This window comes from Petaurus breviceps, unplaced genomic scaffold (assembly GCF_028583685.1).
Source record: "Petaurus breviceps papuanus isolate PSGF00001 unplaced genomic scaffold, PetGlider_PUasm1.0 90977, whole genome shotgun sequence".
Taxonomy (NCBI): domain Eukaryota; kingdom Metazoa; phylum Chordata; class Mammalia; order Diprotodontia; family Petauridae; genus Petaurus; species Petaurus breviceps.
This window is the reverse complement of record NW_027187391.1, coordinates 28,268,377-28,286,964: the sequence shown is the minus strand read 5'-3', so window position 1 is coordinate 28,286,964 and position 18,588 is coordinate 28,268,377. Positions and strand designations below refer to the sequence as shown.

General features: G+C 37.1%; 1 protein-coding gene across 2 annotated transcripts in view; it reads right to left on the bottom strand.

Annotated features, from left to right (window-relative positions):
* TBC1D32 (TBC1 domain family member 32) overlaps positions 1-18,588 on the bottom strand; it is a 246,731-nt gene that overhangs the window by 20,370 nt on the left and 207,773 nt on the right. For both annotated transcript variants that reach the window (XM_069076948.1, XM_069076949.1), the window contains one exon: positions 15,733-15,921. In XM_069076948.1, coding sequence (XP_068933049.1) covers positions 15,733-15,921 — 189 coding nt within the window. The remainder of the gene's footprint in view (positions 1-15,732; positions 15,922-18,588) is intronic.

The following is an 18,588-nucleotide window of genomic DNA, read 5'->3' as shown; positions in this document are numbered from 1 at the left end:
TCTCTTCTACTTTTATTCTTTATATTTTGTTTTATTATTTCTTGGTCTCATAACTTTGCTGGCTTCCCCTTGCCCAATTCTAATTTTCAAGGAGTTGTTTTCTTCCTTAAGAATATGGATTTCCTTTTCCAGACTTTCCTTTCATAATCTTGTTTTTTCTTGGATTGTTCTACTTTAAATTTTTTTTTCATCAATCTATCTTATTTAATTTTTGAAGTCTTTTTTGAGTTCTTTGAATTCTTTTGGGGCAGGTGACCCTTGATGTTATTTGAGGTAGAAGAGGCTATTTTTTTTTGCTTCAGTGTCTTCCTCTGAAGATGAATTCCTCTATTCCCATAGTAACTTTCTATGGTTGGGTTCTTTCTCCTTTGCCTGCTCATTTAAAAAAATAGCTCATAATTAAAATCATCTCTAATCCTGGGGTGTAGGGGATGGTGCTTCTGGCCTCAGGTCTTTTTTTTTTTTTTAAGTAATCGGGGTTAAGTGACTTGCTCAAGGTTACACGGCCGGTTATTTCTGGGTGTGGTGCTGAGTGTCTGAGCCCGGGATTCGATCTCCAGGTCGTCCCAACACTGGAGCCGGTACTCTTACTCGCTGAGCCACCTGGCCGCCCCTATCAGGTCTTTCTTGATGTTATTTTTTAGCTTTGTCCTGTATTTCCTTTGTATTTTTTAGCTTTTACCTTTGCACTCTTTTCCCCCTGAAAGACACAGTTAGGGCCCCCTGGCACACTACATTGGAAATGTTCTTATTCCCTGAGAATCCTCCAGGGGCTATGACCTTCAATTCTCCCCTCTGGCCTAGAAGCAAAATCAAGAACTCAGATCCCCTGCAAGTGCCCATGGCCAGTAGCACCCCTGGCCCAGTGCTTCTGCATTTACCAGGTATTTGCTGGTTCCTTCTCTCTAAGGATTATGTCTCAGCAGCACAGCTGGGCCTGGCATCCCTTGTCAACAGAGGCTCCCTCAATTTTCTCATATTCAGATACCTGACTCCCCATATGTCCAAGAGGTGAAAATTCCTGTGACTGACTGAGGTCAAGGCTACCTCCCAACTCAGCTTGCCCCCAGGGCTCATGTATAGCTAAGCATGAGCAGCTCTCTGGAGGACTGCTGCTGTGAATAGCTTTAAGGTTCTGATCACATCATATAGTGAACTCTCTATTTATTCAGCAATAAACTAAGGTAAAACATTCACAGAAATCAAAGTACAGCATTCACAATGATATAACATAACAACTTATCAGTAAAGTGGCCACATAGTTTTAAACAAAAGATATCATTCACTAAGTCCTTAACTCAATTGTCTGTAAGAAGCAATCCTCCTTAAGGGACACAAAGTACAAAAGTCAAAGTTTTCCCACCCCTAGGTCACATTGTCTTAATCTCTCAGTCAAAAAGTCTTTTTCCTTGATTGGAGATTAGTTTCCAATCATCCTTAACTCAATCATCCTTAAGGGGTACAAGGTACAAAGTACAAAGTTCTCCCACCCCTAGACCACAGTAAATCATGATCTTCTCAGTCAGCAATAACTACCCAAGGAGAGGTCTTTTCATCTTGGCTCAAGGCTGGCTCCAAGATTTCATGATTCCTCTTCCATGGGTCCAGCTCTTGCTTGAATCTACCCAACTATCACCTGGATTGACAGGCAGGCAGCTCTCAGTAACTCATCCAGTTCCCATTCCATATTGAAGTTCACAGTGTCCAGTTCAACTCAAGTCCTTCCCAGTTTGTTTCTGGGAAGACAAAGCTTAACAGAGCCAAAACAACATTCACACACATTGCAAACACCATCATTCTGCCTGTGAAAATCAACATAGACCCACAAACAAGGTCCTGAGAAGCCAACACAAATCATTAGCATAGTCCCAGGACCTCCGAAACCCTCCTCCAGCACTTCTATAAACAGACAACAAGAAGAAAATCCTCTTTCAGGGCTTCCAGTAAGGTACCAAGACTTCTGTACAAAGTATCTTAAACACAAATCAACATAGACAAGCAGACAAACAGAGTGAGAGAGTGAGAAAGCCAGCCACCACAAGTGTTCCCTTCTCAGTTCTTCTTTGTCACAGCTATGCTTGAGTTTTTTTTAATCTCATTAGCTCCTCCCTGTTCTGCCCATCTCTTACTGTTCCATTCTTTGGCAAGTCCCTCCCAGTGTGGATTCACAGGTTCTGTTTCTTAACAAAGACTTGATATAATCAGGGCAAGGCTCAAAGACACTTGAACTGAAAGAAGGTGCTAAGTATTTATTTGCTTGCCATTATAGCTCCCACTTGCCATTGCAGCAAAGCTAGCCTGTAGGTGTTTATACTTCACTCAGGTGTCCTGGGATCTTTGAATCTTCTCTGGTTGTCCCAGAAGGACCACTGTCCTGCCCCAACTCTTGTTTATTTTTGCTGTTCTACATTCACCCGGAGGTGCAATTTTATCTTGTTTGTGGAGGAAATCTGGAGAGTTTGGTATTTTCTGACCTACTCTGCCATCTTCCCAGAATGCTCTCCTTTTTTTGTTTTTGGTGGGAGGATAATTATTTTTTTGGCCTAGCAAAGACTACTATCTTCCTTTCTCTTTTAAATAGCAGATAAGGGAGCACTCCAGTCATTAGTATTTTGACCTTAGGGGTTTGTTGTTGTTGTTGTTGCTGTTTATTTATCAGTTTCAGGTCATAAGGGCTTTTTCCTAATATCTTTTAGTCTGGTATATATCTAATGATCTCATCTGTTGCAATATAAGATAAAAGTGGTTTTGTGATAGTATTGATATTTTCATGGCATTAGAATTTAAGTAGATGCCACTTAATTTACAATATTTGGACAGAAGTTGATAGTAAATAAGTCAAGACAGAGACCTAATGTACTTACATAGAGCTGACATTATTGACCTGTTATAGCACTAGGAAGTGATAAGGGAAAGGAAGCATGTTATATTGCAGAGTACCCATGAAACTTCTAAAACCCATCTTCCACTTTTAAATAGGATAAAATGGGAAAAGAATGCAAAATATAAACAATTTCATTTTAGAATCTATCTGCTGTTTTTTTTCATATCCTCAGTATCTTGAAGTGTACTATAGCAGGAACTCTCAATATAACAGATATGAGAATAATAACTTACATTATAAGGGTTATAGAGTGCTTTTCTTTGCAATGTGGACGCTAGTTGATGATAATGACAACTTGCATTTGGAAGGGACTTTGCAGCTCATAAAATATATTCTTCTTCTTCTTATTATTATTTTTGTCTTTTGGAGGGCAATTGGGGTTAAGTATCCTGCCCAAGGTTACATGGCTAGTTTTTAATTGTGTGTGCGTGTGTCTGTGTGTGTGTGTGGGGGGGGGGTGGTTGGGTGTTAAGTGTCTGAGGCTCAGGTCCTCCTGACTCCGGGGCCAGCGCTTTACTCATTGTGCCACCTAGCCGCCCCCATAAAATATATTATAAGGAAAACTTCCATGGCAGTAAGAATTATTTGATAATAATAACCAAATGTAAATACATAAGTTAAATAAAAGGATATTTTATAATATTTCAATGACCTGCAATTTTACCTAAATAGGCTTTCCTCTCTCCTAATGCAAATTTTGAAACATAATTAGAAATGAGAGAGTAGAGATTCTTAATGTGGAAAAATAACTTCACCTAGGGTGACATCCAATTTGAGATGTCCAAAAGATTGGTGATATATAACTAGAGTATAGAACAGAGATGAAGACAAGGTATATAAAACTGAGATTCATCCATATGGAAATGATCACTGAATTCATGGAACTGATAAAATCACTAAGTGAAATAGTATATAGAGAGAAAAGGACTCATGACAGACACATAGGGCATACCCACAATTACATGTATACAATAAGGATATTATTGCACATACAAAAGAGTGTGGGATTAAATGGCAGTATGACTGGTGAAAATATTAAGTGCAATGATCACTGAGAGAAAGAAGGAACATAGTATAAGCTGGAATAGTGAGGGTAGGAAAGAGAATTTGCATAGTCTTAGAAGAAAGGGGGTGGGGAACATTCTTGGCTGGAGAAATTGCAAAATAATAACATGCAGGTAACATGCATACAGAGAGTACAGATAGCATTGAGGAGATCACCTAATTTTAGACACAGAGTTAGAAATGACTTTTGGGTCATAGAGCCGAACTTTTCACCATTTGGTGGAATTTCTTCAATATCTCTGCCAGGGAGTAAACAATCAAATGATTACAGAATTCCAGGATTGTCAACTTACTAGCTAATAAGCAAACCCATTCTATTTTTAATGTTTCTAATTGTTAGAAAATTCTGTCATAATATGTCTCTGTAACTTCATCAATTAGTTTTAATTGTGTCTTTTGGGTCTATGCAGAATAAGTTTAATTCCTTTTCTAAAATTCAGAACTTTAAATATCTTAAGAACTGTAATGTTTTCTTTCTTAAATATTTTCTTATTTAGGCTAAATATACTACATTACTTCAACTACTCCCCAGACAACAGAGTTTAACTCCCCTTAGCAGTTTGGTAGTTAGCTTGTGGATGGAATTTAAGTGGTGAGTGTTCTTAAGAAATTTTGTTGTTCAGTTGAGTTTTCAGTCATGTCCAACTCTTTGTGACCCCATTTGGGTATTCTTTACAAAGATACTGGAGTAGTTTCCCACCATTTCACTCTCCAAATAATTTTTACAGATGAGGAAACTGAGGCAAAAGGGTTGAATGATCTGTCCAGGGTCACACAAGTAATTGTCTAAGGCCAGATTTGAACTCAGGAAGAGGCGTCTTCCTGACTCCAGACTCAGATTTCCATTCATTGCATCACTTAGCTGCCCTTATTCCTAATAAAAATCATTCTTAAAAATAAAACATGACAGAAGTATTCTAACCAGTAAAGAACAGACTGAAATATCTCTCTTCTTCCTGATATACTTCTTTAATGCATTCAGTGATAACATACACCATTTTTTGGCAGCCTTATATGTTTTTGTTTCATAATGAGCTTGTGGCCCTTGAGAAGATACAAACATTCCTGGGGAGAAGAAACTACTAGAGAGTATATGCAGAAGGAGAGATGAATAGTATATGGAAGAACACAAACTGTCTGATTAAAGGACAAACAAACCCTGGTCTTGTACTTCAATGGAAACTCAACCATGACCATACTGATTCATAGGAATGTATCCTTATTGAGGAAGAAATAGAGGGGATTGCAGGAAGGAAAGAAGAGGTTCTGACTCTATGGATCCAAGAATCAATGTCTCCTGTGTGTTTAACTATGTAAATAAAACCTGTTCTCTTTAATGTCTTGTGAGCTAAAGTTCATGTTGGGGAAGCAGATGCTTATCCCCAGGGTAGCAGTGGATAACTAACATTTAGTCGCTACCTAACTAACATCTAAGTGCTACCTCTGTTGGAGAAAAAGAACCAAATAGCAAAGTTCTCAGGTTTTATTGATGTTAGGGCAAACAAATCAGAAAATTAAGTGATCCCCAAATGTCCAGATTCTACATTCAAGGAAGGAGTCTCTGACATAAAGATTAGAAATGCTTTACAATCCATAAAATTCACAACATTCTTGAAAAACCTCATCATATACTTTAAAATTGAAGATTGAAAAGATTGGATTCAAAGATGAATTAAAAAAAAGCTGATACTACAGAAAACTGAACCTTCATTAATTTGTGTAAGAATCTGAAAAATTAGACACGTGTAACTAGGTATTCAGATTTTACGGTGGCTGAGGAAGGGAGAGATATCTGAAACCTAATCTGGGATTTTAGTCTAAAAGAAATAGTATCGGTGGGGGTGTGGAGTCAAGATGGTGTAGTAGAACCAGGACTTCCATGGGGCTCCAGCTTCCACATCTCCCAATTCATGTAAAAGGTGACTCTGAACTAGGAGCTACGGAACCCACAAAATGACATAGAGAAGGTAAGCTCCCACTAAGGACAGCCAGGCAGGCCAACAGGAAGCAGCCAATGCAGCACTCTGGGAGCCCAGCTCAGACCAACACCAGCCTCAGCGCAGGACTGACCAGCTGCCCGCTAGAGGGACTTCAGATCACCAGCGGCTGTGCTGGTTCCAGAATTATAAACCCATACACAAAGTGAGAAGTCAGTGCAGTGTGGACTTTGGGATCTAGTAGTTTGGGAGTGTTGTCCGGCCTTTATGCCCTGGAGGGAGAAGCTGTTGAGGCACTGTGGCTATGCAGCCACCGCCATGTGGCAGCTTCAGCTCCTGGCCTGCAGATTGTAGGGGGACTAAGAGAACAGTCTGAGGGGTAATTGCTCTTGCTTTAACCTACTTGGATCTGGATTGTGGTCTAGGATGAAGATCCTGGGGTGTGTGACCAGCTTGCCAGAGTGTGTGGAAGCTTCAGAGTGGACACCCTACTAATACCTTCAGCATCTGAGAAAACCCCAGCATTTGAGATAAAGCTCCCCTCTCTGAGCAGAGTCCTACTGCGGCAAAAAGCCCAAAAGTCAAGTAATTGAGTAGCAACATGAGCAAGCGAGGGAAGCAAAACAAACAGAGGAATCCAACATAAGACTCCTATTTTGGGGACAAAAAGGATCAAAGCATGGAATAGGAAGAAGACAATGAAGTCAGAACTGCTGCACCAAAAGCTTCCAAGAAAAATATGAGTGGTTTATAGGCCATAGAGGAGCTCAAGAAGGATTTTGAAAATCAAGTAAGAGAAGTGGAGGAAAAATTGGGAAGAGAAATGAGAACAATGCAAGAAAATTATGAAATGAGAGTCAACAACCTGACTGAAGAAAATAACACCTTAAAAACAGACTAACTCAAATGACAAAATAGACTTAAAAAGCCAATGAGGAGAAGAATGCCTTAAAATGCTGAATTTGCCAGATGGAAAAAAGAATCTCAAAAGCTCACTGAAGAGAATAATTCCTTCAGAATGAGATTGGAGCAAATGGAAGCTGGTGATTTAATGAGGAATCAAGATACTATTAAATGGACCCAAACAAATGAAAAAACTAGAAGGCAATGTGAAATATGTCATTGGGAAAACCACTGACCTGGAAAATAGGTCCAGGAGAGATAATTTAAAAATTATTGCACTACCTGAAACCATGATCAAAAAAAGAACCTAGAAATCATCCTTCAAGAAATTCTCAAGGAAAATTGCCCTGCTGTTTTAGAACCAGAGGACAAAATAGAGGCTGAAAGAATCCACTGAACACCTCCTGAAAAAGATCCCAAAAAGAAAAATCCTAGGAATATTATAGCCAGGTTCTGGAACTCCCAGGTCAAGGAGAAAATATTACAAGCAGCCAGAAAGAAACAATTTGAATATTGCGGAAATGCAATCAGGATAACCCAGGATCTGGCAGCTTCTACACTGAGGGATTAAATGGCTTGGAATATGATATTCCGGAGTTCAAAGGAGCTGGGATTAAAACCAAGAATCACCTACCCAGCAAAACTGACTATCATGTTTCAAGGGAAAATTTGGTCATTCAGTGGAATAGAGGACTTTCAAGCATTGTTTTTTTTTAATTTTTAAGTGTATATTTCATTTTTAGGTGCATATTAAATTTAACGAGATACTAAAATATTTCCTTGTCTACATCTTCTTATCAATTTCTTTCTGCTTTCTTTTTTCCCATTTTTCAAATGCTTTAATTAATTTCTGATTTACATCATTCATTTCTGCCAGATTTGAGTTACAAATTTTCTCTTCGTATTTCCCCTACCCACCACCCCAAAATAGCAGTCCCACAGGATATCCCCTCCTCCAATCTGCTCTCTCCCATAACTTCTCCCATACTCCCTTTGACTTTTCCAGAAGAGCCTGGTGGATCTTTATGTCCCAGTGCCTGATGTCTTATTTCCCAGTTACATGTAAAATAATAATAATAGAATATACATATATGTGTATATATACATATATATGTATGTATATATTTAACATTTGATTTTAAAACTTTGAATTCCAGATTCATTCCCTTCTTCCCTTGTCATCTACCCTTACTCAGAAGATAAGGAGTTCAGTATAGGTTGTATATGTGTAGCTAATGCAAAACATTAACATAGTAGATATATTGTAAAAGACTGACTATATTTCCCTCCCTCCTATCACACCTCCTGCTTGTTTTATTCTCTACTTTGATCCCGTCCCTTTTCAAAAGTGGGTGCTTCCCAGCCTGCCCTCCCTTCCATCATCCCCCCTCTCAACCCCTTACCCCCCTACTCTCCTGTAGGGCGAGATACCCTATTTAGTGTGTATTTCATTCCCTCCCCAAGCCAAATTCAACGAGAATAAGGTTGACCCATTCCCTTTTGCCTTCCTATTCTTCCACTCCATTGTAATCATTTTCCCTTGCCTCTTCTGTGAGACAGTTTACCCCATTCTGTCTTTCCCCATCTCCTCTCATTATATTCCTCTCTTACCTCTTAATTTCACCTTTTAAGAATCATCCCTTCCTGTTAAATTGGTCCTGTGCCCTCTATCTACACATACCTATAAACATATATACACACATTCACTTATGTATTTATATACCCATATACCCTCATATATATTTCCTTCAACTGTTTTCATAATGAGAAAAGATTAATCAAGTACAATTATTGTTTTTCCATGTAGGAATGTTAATAGTTCAACTTTGATAAGTTCCTTATGATTTCTTTTCCCTGTTTACCTTCTCATGCTTCTCTTGTTTCTTGTATCTGAATGTCAAATTTTCTATTCAACTATGGTTTTTTCATCAAGAATGCTTGAAAGTCCTCTATTCCAATGAATGACCATATTTTCCCCTGAAACATGATACTCAGTTTTGCTGGGTAGGTGATTCCTGGTTTTAATACCAGCTCCTTTGCCCTCTGGAATATCATATTCCAAGCCCTTCGATCCTTCAGAGTAGAAGCTGCCAGATCCTGGGTTATCCTGATTGTGTTTCCACAATATTCAAATTGTTTCTTCCTGGCTGCTTGTAATATTCTCTCCTTAATCTGGGAATTCCAGAACCTGGCTATAATATTCCTAGGAGTTTTCTTTTTGAGATCTTTTCCAGGAGGTGATTGGTAGATTCTTTCAACCTCTATTTTGCCCTCTGGTTCTAAAACATCAGGGAAGTTTTCTTTGAGAACTGGAATATGATTTCTAGCTTCTTACTTTGATCATGGCTTTCAGTTAGTCCAATAATTTTTAAATGATCTCTCCTGGATCTATTTTCCAGGTCAGTGGTTTTTCCCATGAGATATTTCACATTGCCTTCTATTCTTTCATTTATTTGGATCTGTTTAACAGCAGCTTGATTTCTCATAAAGTCATTAGCTTCCATATGCTCCAATCTAATTCTGAAGCAATGATTCTCCTCATTGAGCTTTTGAGATTTTTTTTCCACCTGGAAAATTTGGCTTTTTCTTCTCATTGCCTTTTTGAGCCTCTTTTGCCAACTGAATTAGTCTGGTTTTTAAGGTGTGATTTCCCTTAGTCAGGCTGTTGACTCTCATTTTGTAATTTTCTTGCATCATTCTCATTTCTCTTCCTAATTTTTCCTCCACTTCTGTTATCTGCTTCTTAAGGTCCTCTGTGGCCTATAATCAGCCTATTTTCCTTTGAAGCTTTTGGTGCAGGAGTTCTGACTTCACTGTCTTCCTCCTGTTCCATGCTTTGCTCCTTTTTGTCCCCGAAATAGGAGTCTAATGTTGGAAAATTCTTTCTGCTTTGTTTCCTTTGCCTGGTCATGTGACCCTTCAGTCACTTGATGCCTGGGCTTTTTGGCACAGTAGGATTCTGCTACCACACAGGGGAGCTTTTGTCCTAAATGCTGAGGTTTTCTCAGCTGCCGGAGGTATTAGATGGGTGCCCTCTCTGAGGCCTCCACACGCTCTGGCTAGCTGGACACACACTGCAGTACCTCCACCCTAGAGTGCAATCCAGATCCAAGCAGGTTAAAGCAAGAACAATTACCCCTCAGACTGGTTGCTTGGTCCCCCTATACTCTGCAGGCCAGGAGCTGAAGCTGCCACATGGCACTGACTGGCTCGGCTCGCAGAGTGCTGTGCTGGCTGATTCCTGCCTGCCTGCTCTCAGGGGGAGGTTCACTTGTCTGTGTCATTTTGTGGGTTCTGCAGCTCCAAAATTTGTTCAGAGTCCCCTTTTTACATTGATTGGGGAAGGCAAAAGCTGCAGCAGCTCAGAGGTCCCGATTCTACTCTGCCATATTGACTCTGCCCCCACTTTCAAGCATTCTTGATGAAAAAAAAAAAACAGAGTTGAATAGAAAATTTGACATTCAGATATAAAAAGCAAGAGAAGCAAGGGGCAGCTAGGTGGTGCAGTGAATAGAGCACCCTGGAGTTAGGAGGACCTGAGTTCAAATCCGGCCTCAAACATTTAACACACAAACTAGCCGCGTGACCTTGGGCAAGTCACTTAAACCCAATTGCCCTTTAAAAAGTAAAAAAAAAAAAAAGAAGATGCAAGAGAAGCATGAGAAGGTAAACAGGGAAAAGAAATCATAAGGAACTTAATAAAAGTTGAACTATTTACATCCCTACATGGAAAAATAATAATGTAATTTAGGAAACTTTTCTCAGTATGAGAATAGTTGAAGGGAACAGAAATGTGTATGTGTGTGTGTATATATATATATATATATATATGTACATATATATACATACACATACACACACAGTCTATATAGATGAGAGTATATAGGCATATGAATATATATATGAATGTGTGTACATATGTGTACAGGAATACACAGACAGAGGGCACAGGACCAATTTAACAGGAAGGGATGATACTTAAATGGTGAAATTAAGAGGTGAGAGAGGAATATAATGAGAGGAGATGAGGAGAGACAAAATGGGGTAAACTATCTCATATAGAAAAGGCAAGGGGAAATGGTTACAATGGAAAGGAAGAACAGCAAGGCAAAAGGGAATGGGTCAACCTTATTCCCAATGAATTTGGCTTAGGGAGGGAATGACATACACACTAAATAGGGTGTCTCACCCTACAGGAGAGTAGGAGGGAAGGGCATGAGAGGGGGGATGATGGAAGGGAGGGTAGGGTGGTGGAGGAGGGAAGTTGGAATCACCCACTTTTGAAAAGGTATAGGATCAAAGTAGTGAATAGAACAAGTGGGAGGTAGGATATGAAAGAGGGAAATATAGTCAATCTTTTTTCAATATATCCACTATGGAAATGTTTTACATAGCTACACATGTACAACCTATATTGAATTGTTTATCTTCCCAGTAAGGGTGGGTGACAAGGGAAGAAGGGAATGAATCTTGAATTCAAAGTTTTAAAATCAAATGTTAAATATATATATATGTATATAATATTATTAATATTATTTTACATTTAACTGGGCTATAAGACATACAGGCAGTGGGGCATAAAAATCTACCATATCCTACTGGAAAGTTAGAGGGGGTATGGGAGAAGATATGGGAGAGAGCAGATTGGAGGAGGGGATATCTAGTGGGAATGCTATTTTGAGGTGGCGCCTAGGGAAAAAATGGGGAGAAAATTTGTAACTCAAAATCTTGTGGAAATTAATGATGTAAACTACAAGTGAATAAAGCATTTGAAAAAAAAGAAATAGTATATAATACTTGCCTTGAGACAGAGAGACTGAAATAAGATTGAGCTTTGTAATTCAAAGGTAGGACAATAAGACAGAGTGGTTAAGGCTCTTTTCGCTTTTGGTTTAGTTGAGAGAAGGAGGGAGTTGGTCTTGGGATAAAAAAGGAGGCAAAAAGCTCAGGCAATATTGAAGAGAGAGAGTTGAAACCGAAAAGGGGGAAGGATTTGTGGAAGAAGTGGCACCTGGGCTGAACATTGAGGAAAGATAAGAACTCTTTAAGAGAGAAATAAGCAGGTAGTGCATGCTAAGCATGGGAGATGATCTGTGAAAATGCATAAGATTAGGTAACAATCAGTTATCTGGTGGGCTAAAATGTAAATAACTGATAAAAAATAATACCAGTATTTGCCCACGAATTTTTAGTCAATAAGTTTTAAAAAGTTTTTTTTATTTTGTCAAATATTTCTCAATTACATATAAAAATGTTTTTAACATTCATTAAAAAAATTTTGAATTCTGAATTCCCTCCCTCTCTCCTACCCTTTCACCCCTTGAGAAGGCAAGCAATATATCAATTATATATGTGAAATCATGAAAAACATAATTCCATATTAGTCACACTGCAAAAGAAGATACAAACAAACAAAAAACCTCAAGAAAAATAAAAGAAATTTTAAAAGTATGCTTCAATCCATATGCATTCAGAGTTGTTCAGTTCCCTCTCAGGAGGAGGATAACTTTTGTGATTATGGGTCCTTTGGGAATTTTTTTTGGATCACTGTCTTAATCCTAGCTAAGTCTTTCACAACTTATCACTCTTACAATATTGCTTTTACTGTTTACAATGTTCTTCTGGTTCTGCTCACTTCATTTTGTTTCAGTTCACATAACTCTTTGCAGGTTTTTATAACACCATCTGGCTCAGTGTTTCTTACAGCACAATGATATTCCATCACAATCATATACCACAACTTGTTCAGCCAATCACCAATTGATTGGCATACCCTCAAGTTCCAGTTCTTTGCCACCACAAAAAGAGATGCTTTAAATATTTTTTTGAATAAATAGGCTCCTTTTTCCTCTTATTTATGTCTTTGGGATACTGACCTAGTGGTATTGGTGCACAGTTTTATAGCATTTAGGGCATAGTTCCAAATTGTCCTCCAGAATGGTGAGACTAATTCACAACTCCACTGAGAGTACATTAGTGTCCTAATTTTTCCATATCCCCTCTAGCATTTGTCCTTTTCCTTTTCTGTCACATTAGTCAATCTGATTGGTATGAGGTGTTATTTAAGAGTTATTTTAATCTGTGTCTCTCATCAACAATAATTCAGAGTATTTTTCATATGACTATAGATAGCTTTGATTACTTCATCTATAAACTGCCTGTTCATAGCCTGTAACTATGTATCAATTGGAGGAATGGTTCTTATTTTTATAAATTTGGTTCAAGTCTCTACATATTTGAGAAACAAGACCTCTATCAGGGAAACTTGCTGCAAATTCCTTACCCCCTCTTTCACATAAAGTGTTCCTCTGTGCCCTTAAACTGTGACCGAGAAGTGGGTATAGGCAAGGAGTTGCCAGACAATGTCTTGTCCTGAATCCATTTACCAGGTGCCCTAACTATTTCTAACTTGAGAGTTCCCAAAACTGCTGCTGCTTCGCCACCACCTAGTTCCACCACTGGTGTTGTAACTATGTGATTTCTTGGTTAAACTTCACTCCCATGTCACCTATCTCTCCTTCTCACCTTCTAATCTTCCTTGTACTCAGAGAGTATCTCATCCTGATCTTTTGTTTGCTCTGCCACTATAGGATTTGATTTGAGGTTTTATTTTAAAGTTGTTTAGATAAGAATGTTGCAAGAGTTTGGCTGAGTATTTCCTGTATTCTACCACCCTGGCTCTACCCCTAGTCAATAGGATTCTAATGAATCACTTTTTTACAAATTAGTCAAAGTGAGGAAGCGTTTGGCATCTTTAATAAGAATCAATAGGCTCGGGGTGGCTATGTAGGGCAGTTAATAGAGCACTGGCCCTGGAGTCAGGAGGACCTGAGTTCAAATCTGGCCTCAGACACTTAATACACAAAAAAACCTAGCTGTGTGACCTTTGGCAAGTTACTTAACCCCAATTGTCCTCCAAAAAGCAAAAAAAAAAAAAAAAAAGAACCAGTTTCCCTTAGGTCTCATATACACCTTTTAGGACAATGGTTTTTAACTTGTAATCTGTGGACAGATTTCATGGGTCTGCTGAACTTGGGTATAGAAACACTATTTCTACTAATCTTTGGTTTTCTTGGAAATCCTATGTATTTCATTTTATAAATTTAAAAGCATTTTGAGAAGGGATCCATTGGACTTAACAAGACTTACAAGATCTATTACACAAGAATGATTGAGAACCTCTGCTTTAGGAAAATGGTTCATTTCCTTATTATTTACATAAAATCTGTATAAGGCTACTTCAGTAGCAAGTCACTAACTACAGGGATATATCTCCCTCTTGGGTCAGTAAAAGGTTTCTCTATACTCTTTTAATGGCTGTGGATCATTTCTTAAGATTATGGGAAGCATGGAACATTATTTCTTCCCCAGAAGGTCCAGATGTACTGTTAATGCACGTTTTCTAATTCCTATTATGCAGCTCTAGCTTGTTTCCCCCCTTTCTTTGTGTCATGTGTGCTATTACTGGTACTCTTTCTTTAATACCTCTTTTTTTTTCCACTTCAAAACATAATCCTTTTCTTTGACAAAGATATATTGCCAATACTATTCATATTTATCAAACATAATTAAATTGGTTTAGAACTCACAGATGTAACAAGGAAAGAGAGATAGGACAGGGACAGGGGGAAATTATTTTCTAGGTATAACAAAGTAAAAGAGAGGACAAGGAAGAATAAGAGGATTAAGGTAAAGAAGATGTGAATTCACATGTGAGGAAGGAAATTAACTAAGTTGTAAAACAAAGTAGAATACAAAGAGCCGTCTTTGATACCCTTACCATTAAAAAGAAGAGAGGTGGAGGGGGAAAACATTTCCTGTTTTTTAATGTTGGATATAAGGTAGAATTGTTGGCTTAGGGGAGTCTGAAAAGGAAGAGTGGCATGGAATAATCTCACGGCAGGGGGAATAGATTATAGTTAAGCCAATTAGTTATTATAACCATAGGATATTTGTAATTCAAGAAATGATTAAATTTATTTAAATATACCATTTAAAAATTACATTTGAGTATATTCCATTTGACATATGCCTTCTGGTATTTAGAGGCTGATAGAATCATATCGATTTTGTGTAAGAAGCGGATTAGAGAAATCATTAAGTCTAATCCTCTCCTCCATCCCTTTTTTTTTAACCAATGAGAAAACTGAAATAGATTAAAGTGACTTGCTCAAGATCCCACCACTAGGTAATGACAAAGCTATGATTTTAACTTATCTTCTGATTCCATATTCAGTGATCTTATCACATGGAATGTTATCCAAATAAAATTTCTCAAAATTAAATTATATTTTATTATATTTCTTGTCATGGGTTTAATTATTAACATTTAATATTTAATTATTAACATTTCTAAGTGAAATTAATTTTTAAAATTAATTATGCAAGATGAAAAAATACAAAAATATTTTAAGGAAAACTTTTTTCAGACTGAATTTTAGTATTGTATGCTTAAAGGAAACTTAATAGCTTTCAAATTTAATATCTTTCAAATTTCTTTTGAATAGATAGACTGCAACATTATCTAACATCATTATTAAGCAACTAGAAAGTAACTAAAATATATTTATTGTTAATCAAAGATAAAGTCAATGTGAAATTACAAGGAAAATCTTGTTGAACAGCAAAAAAACAACAAAATGGGGTAGGAGTTAAGTCTACTCATTTTTGATGACATTATTCCAAAATTAAGTAGAAAGACATAGGTATATGCATTCTCTCCCCATAAATTTATATATAAAGATAAATATATACACAGGGAATATATGATATAGGCATGTATAAAACATGTGCATATACATGCATGCATCCATATACATATATACACATATACATAAATTCACATAGATAGCTACATAGATGATTTGCTATCAAAACACTCCACTTAAAAAATAATGTAATATTTAATTTATGTGCTGCCCATGTGATTAAAAGTAGACTTACTTTAAGAAAAATCTGTAAATCCTGAGACTGGGTATGCTTTAGAATGTCTTGCTGAAAATGTTTTAATATACATATACATATGTATATCTGGTAATCAGGACCAAGAAAGACACAAGTGGCAATGTAGTGACAGATTTCAATCCAATCCAAATAATTCCAGAAACACTGAGATATCCATTGCTGACAAATCTAAAAACAAACAAAAAAACTCAATTTCTTAAACATTTCCCAAAAGTTTGATTTTTAAAGAAATATATTCTATTGATATCTTTTGTTTTTATATCACCTATGTTTGCAACTGTGTCACTCCCTAACTTTGCCCAAAGAGATATCCTGAATGATAAAGACTAAAAAGGAGAAAGAAAAAAAAGTTAGCAAACATAAATAAAATAACAAAAAGTCTGACATTAAATTAAGCCTTCCACAACCATGGCCTTGTACCTTTAAAAAGAAGTGGGTGATTTTTTTTTCAGTCACACAAAACATTAAAACCTATACTAAAAAAAAAAAAACCCTCAAGAAAGATAAAGAGAGTAAAAAAAAATTATGTTTCAATCTGCATTCAGATACCATCAGTTTTTTGGGGACGGATAGCATTTTTTATCATAAGTCCTACACAGTTGTCTTGGATTGTTGTACTGCTTTGGGGATACAGAACTAGTACTGGTATTGCTAAGTCAAAGGGTATACATGGGTTTATAGCCCTTTGGGCATAGTTCCAAATTGCTCTACAGAATGGATGAATCCATTCAAAACCCCACCAACAGTGCATTAATGTCTAATTTTCCCCATATCCCCTCCAACACTTGTCATTTACCTGTCCTATTAGCCAATCTAATACATGTGAGGTACTATCTCAGAATAGTTTTAATTTGCACTTCTCTAATCAATAGTGAATTAGTATATTTTTTCATATGGCTATAGATAACATTTATTACTTCATCTGAAAACTGATAATATATTTTGATTGTTTATCAACTGGGGAATGGCTCTCATTTTTTTTTTATAAATTTGTATGTTTGAGAAATGAAGCTTTTGTCAGAGAAAGTTGCTTCAATTTTTTTTCAGTTACTATTGCTAACTGTATTTCCCCCCAATCCTATTTCCCCTACCCAATTATTCTATTCTCTCTCTTCTTTCACCCTGTCCCTCCTCAAAAGTATTTTGCTTTTGACTATTCCCTCCCTTCTATTATCATGCCTTCTCTTTTCCTTCTTCTCCCTCCCCCCCCCTACCCCAGTCTCTTGTAGGGTAAGATAGATTTCCATACCTAAGTGCATATGTTATTACCGCTATGAGTCAATTCTGATAAGAGTAAGGTTCACTTACTATCGCTCACCTTACCCCTCTTCCCCTCCACTGTAAAATATTTTCTTGGCTCTTTTATTTGAGATAATTTACCCCATTCTACCGTTCCCTTTCTCCCAGTACATTCCTCTCTCACCCCTTAATTTTATTTTTTAAATAGTATCCCTTCATATTTAATTCACACCTATGCCCTCTGACTATATGTACTCCTTCTAAGTACCCTAATAATGAGAAAGGTCTTTTGAGTTACAAATATCATCTTCTCACATAGGAATGTAACCCTATTTAAGTTCCTTATGATTTCTCTTTCCTGTTTACCTTTTCATGCTTCTCTTGAGTCTTGTATTTGTAAGTCAAATTTTCTATGTGGTCATCAGAAATGCTTGAAATTCTTCTATCTCATGGAATGTCCATTTTTTCCCCACATCGATTATACTCAATTTCACTGCATAGGTGATTCTTAGTTGCAATCCTAGCTTCTTTGCCCTCTTGGAATATCATATTCCAATCCCTGCAATCCTTTAATGTTCAAGCTGCTAAAATAAATCTTATATTATTCTGATTTTGGCTCCATCATACCTGAATTGTGTCTGGCTGCTTGCAATATTTTTTTCCTTGACCTGGAATCTCTGGAATTTGGCTATAATATTCTTGGGAATTTTCTTTTTGAGATCTCATTAAGGAGGTGATCAGTGGATCCTTTCAATTTCTATTTGACCCTCTGGTTCTAGAATATCAGGGAAGTTTTCCTTGATAATTTCTTGAAAGATGATGCCTAGGCTCATTTTAAAAATCATGGCTTTTAGGTACTTTGATAACTTTTAAATTATCTCTCCTGGATCTATTTTCTAGGTCAGTCATTTTTCCAATGAGATATTTAACAGGCTTCTATTTTTTCATTCTTTTGGTTTTGTTTTATTGTTTCTTGTTTTTCACAAAGTCATTAGTTTTCACTTGCTCCATTCTAATTTTTTAAGGAATTACTTTCTTCAATAGGTTTATGGGACCCCTTTTCCATTTGGTCAATTTTGTTTTTTAAGGCATTCTTCTCCTCACTGACTTTTTGGACCTCTTTTGTCATTTTGCCTAGTCTGTTTTTTTAAGGTGTTATTTTCTTCAATATTTTTTTGTGTCTCCTTTACCAAGCTGTTGGCTCATTTTTCATGATTTTCTTGCATCACTCTCATTTCTCTTCCCAATTTTTCCTTCACCTCTCTTACTTGATTTTAAAAATCCTTTTTGAATTCTTCCATGGGCTGAGACCAATTCATATCTTCTTAGAAGCTTTGGATGTAGGAGCTTTGACTTTGTCATCTTCTTCTGAGTGTGTGTTTTGATCTTCCTTGTCACCATAGAATCTTTCTATAGTTAGTTTTTTCCCCCATTGTTTGCTCAGTTTCCCTATCAGTTGACTTTTTAAACTCGGTGTTAAGATAGGGCTCTGCTTCCAGGATGGAGGATACACTGTCCCAAGCTTCAGGGGTTGTGTAAGCTTTTTTCAGAGATGCTTCTAGGGACCTCTAAGTTTTCAGTTCTTCCAAGGTGGTA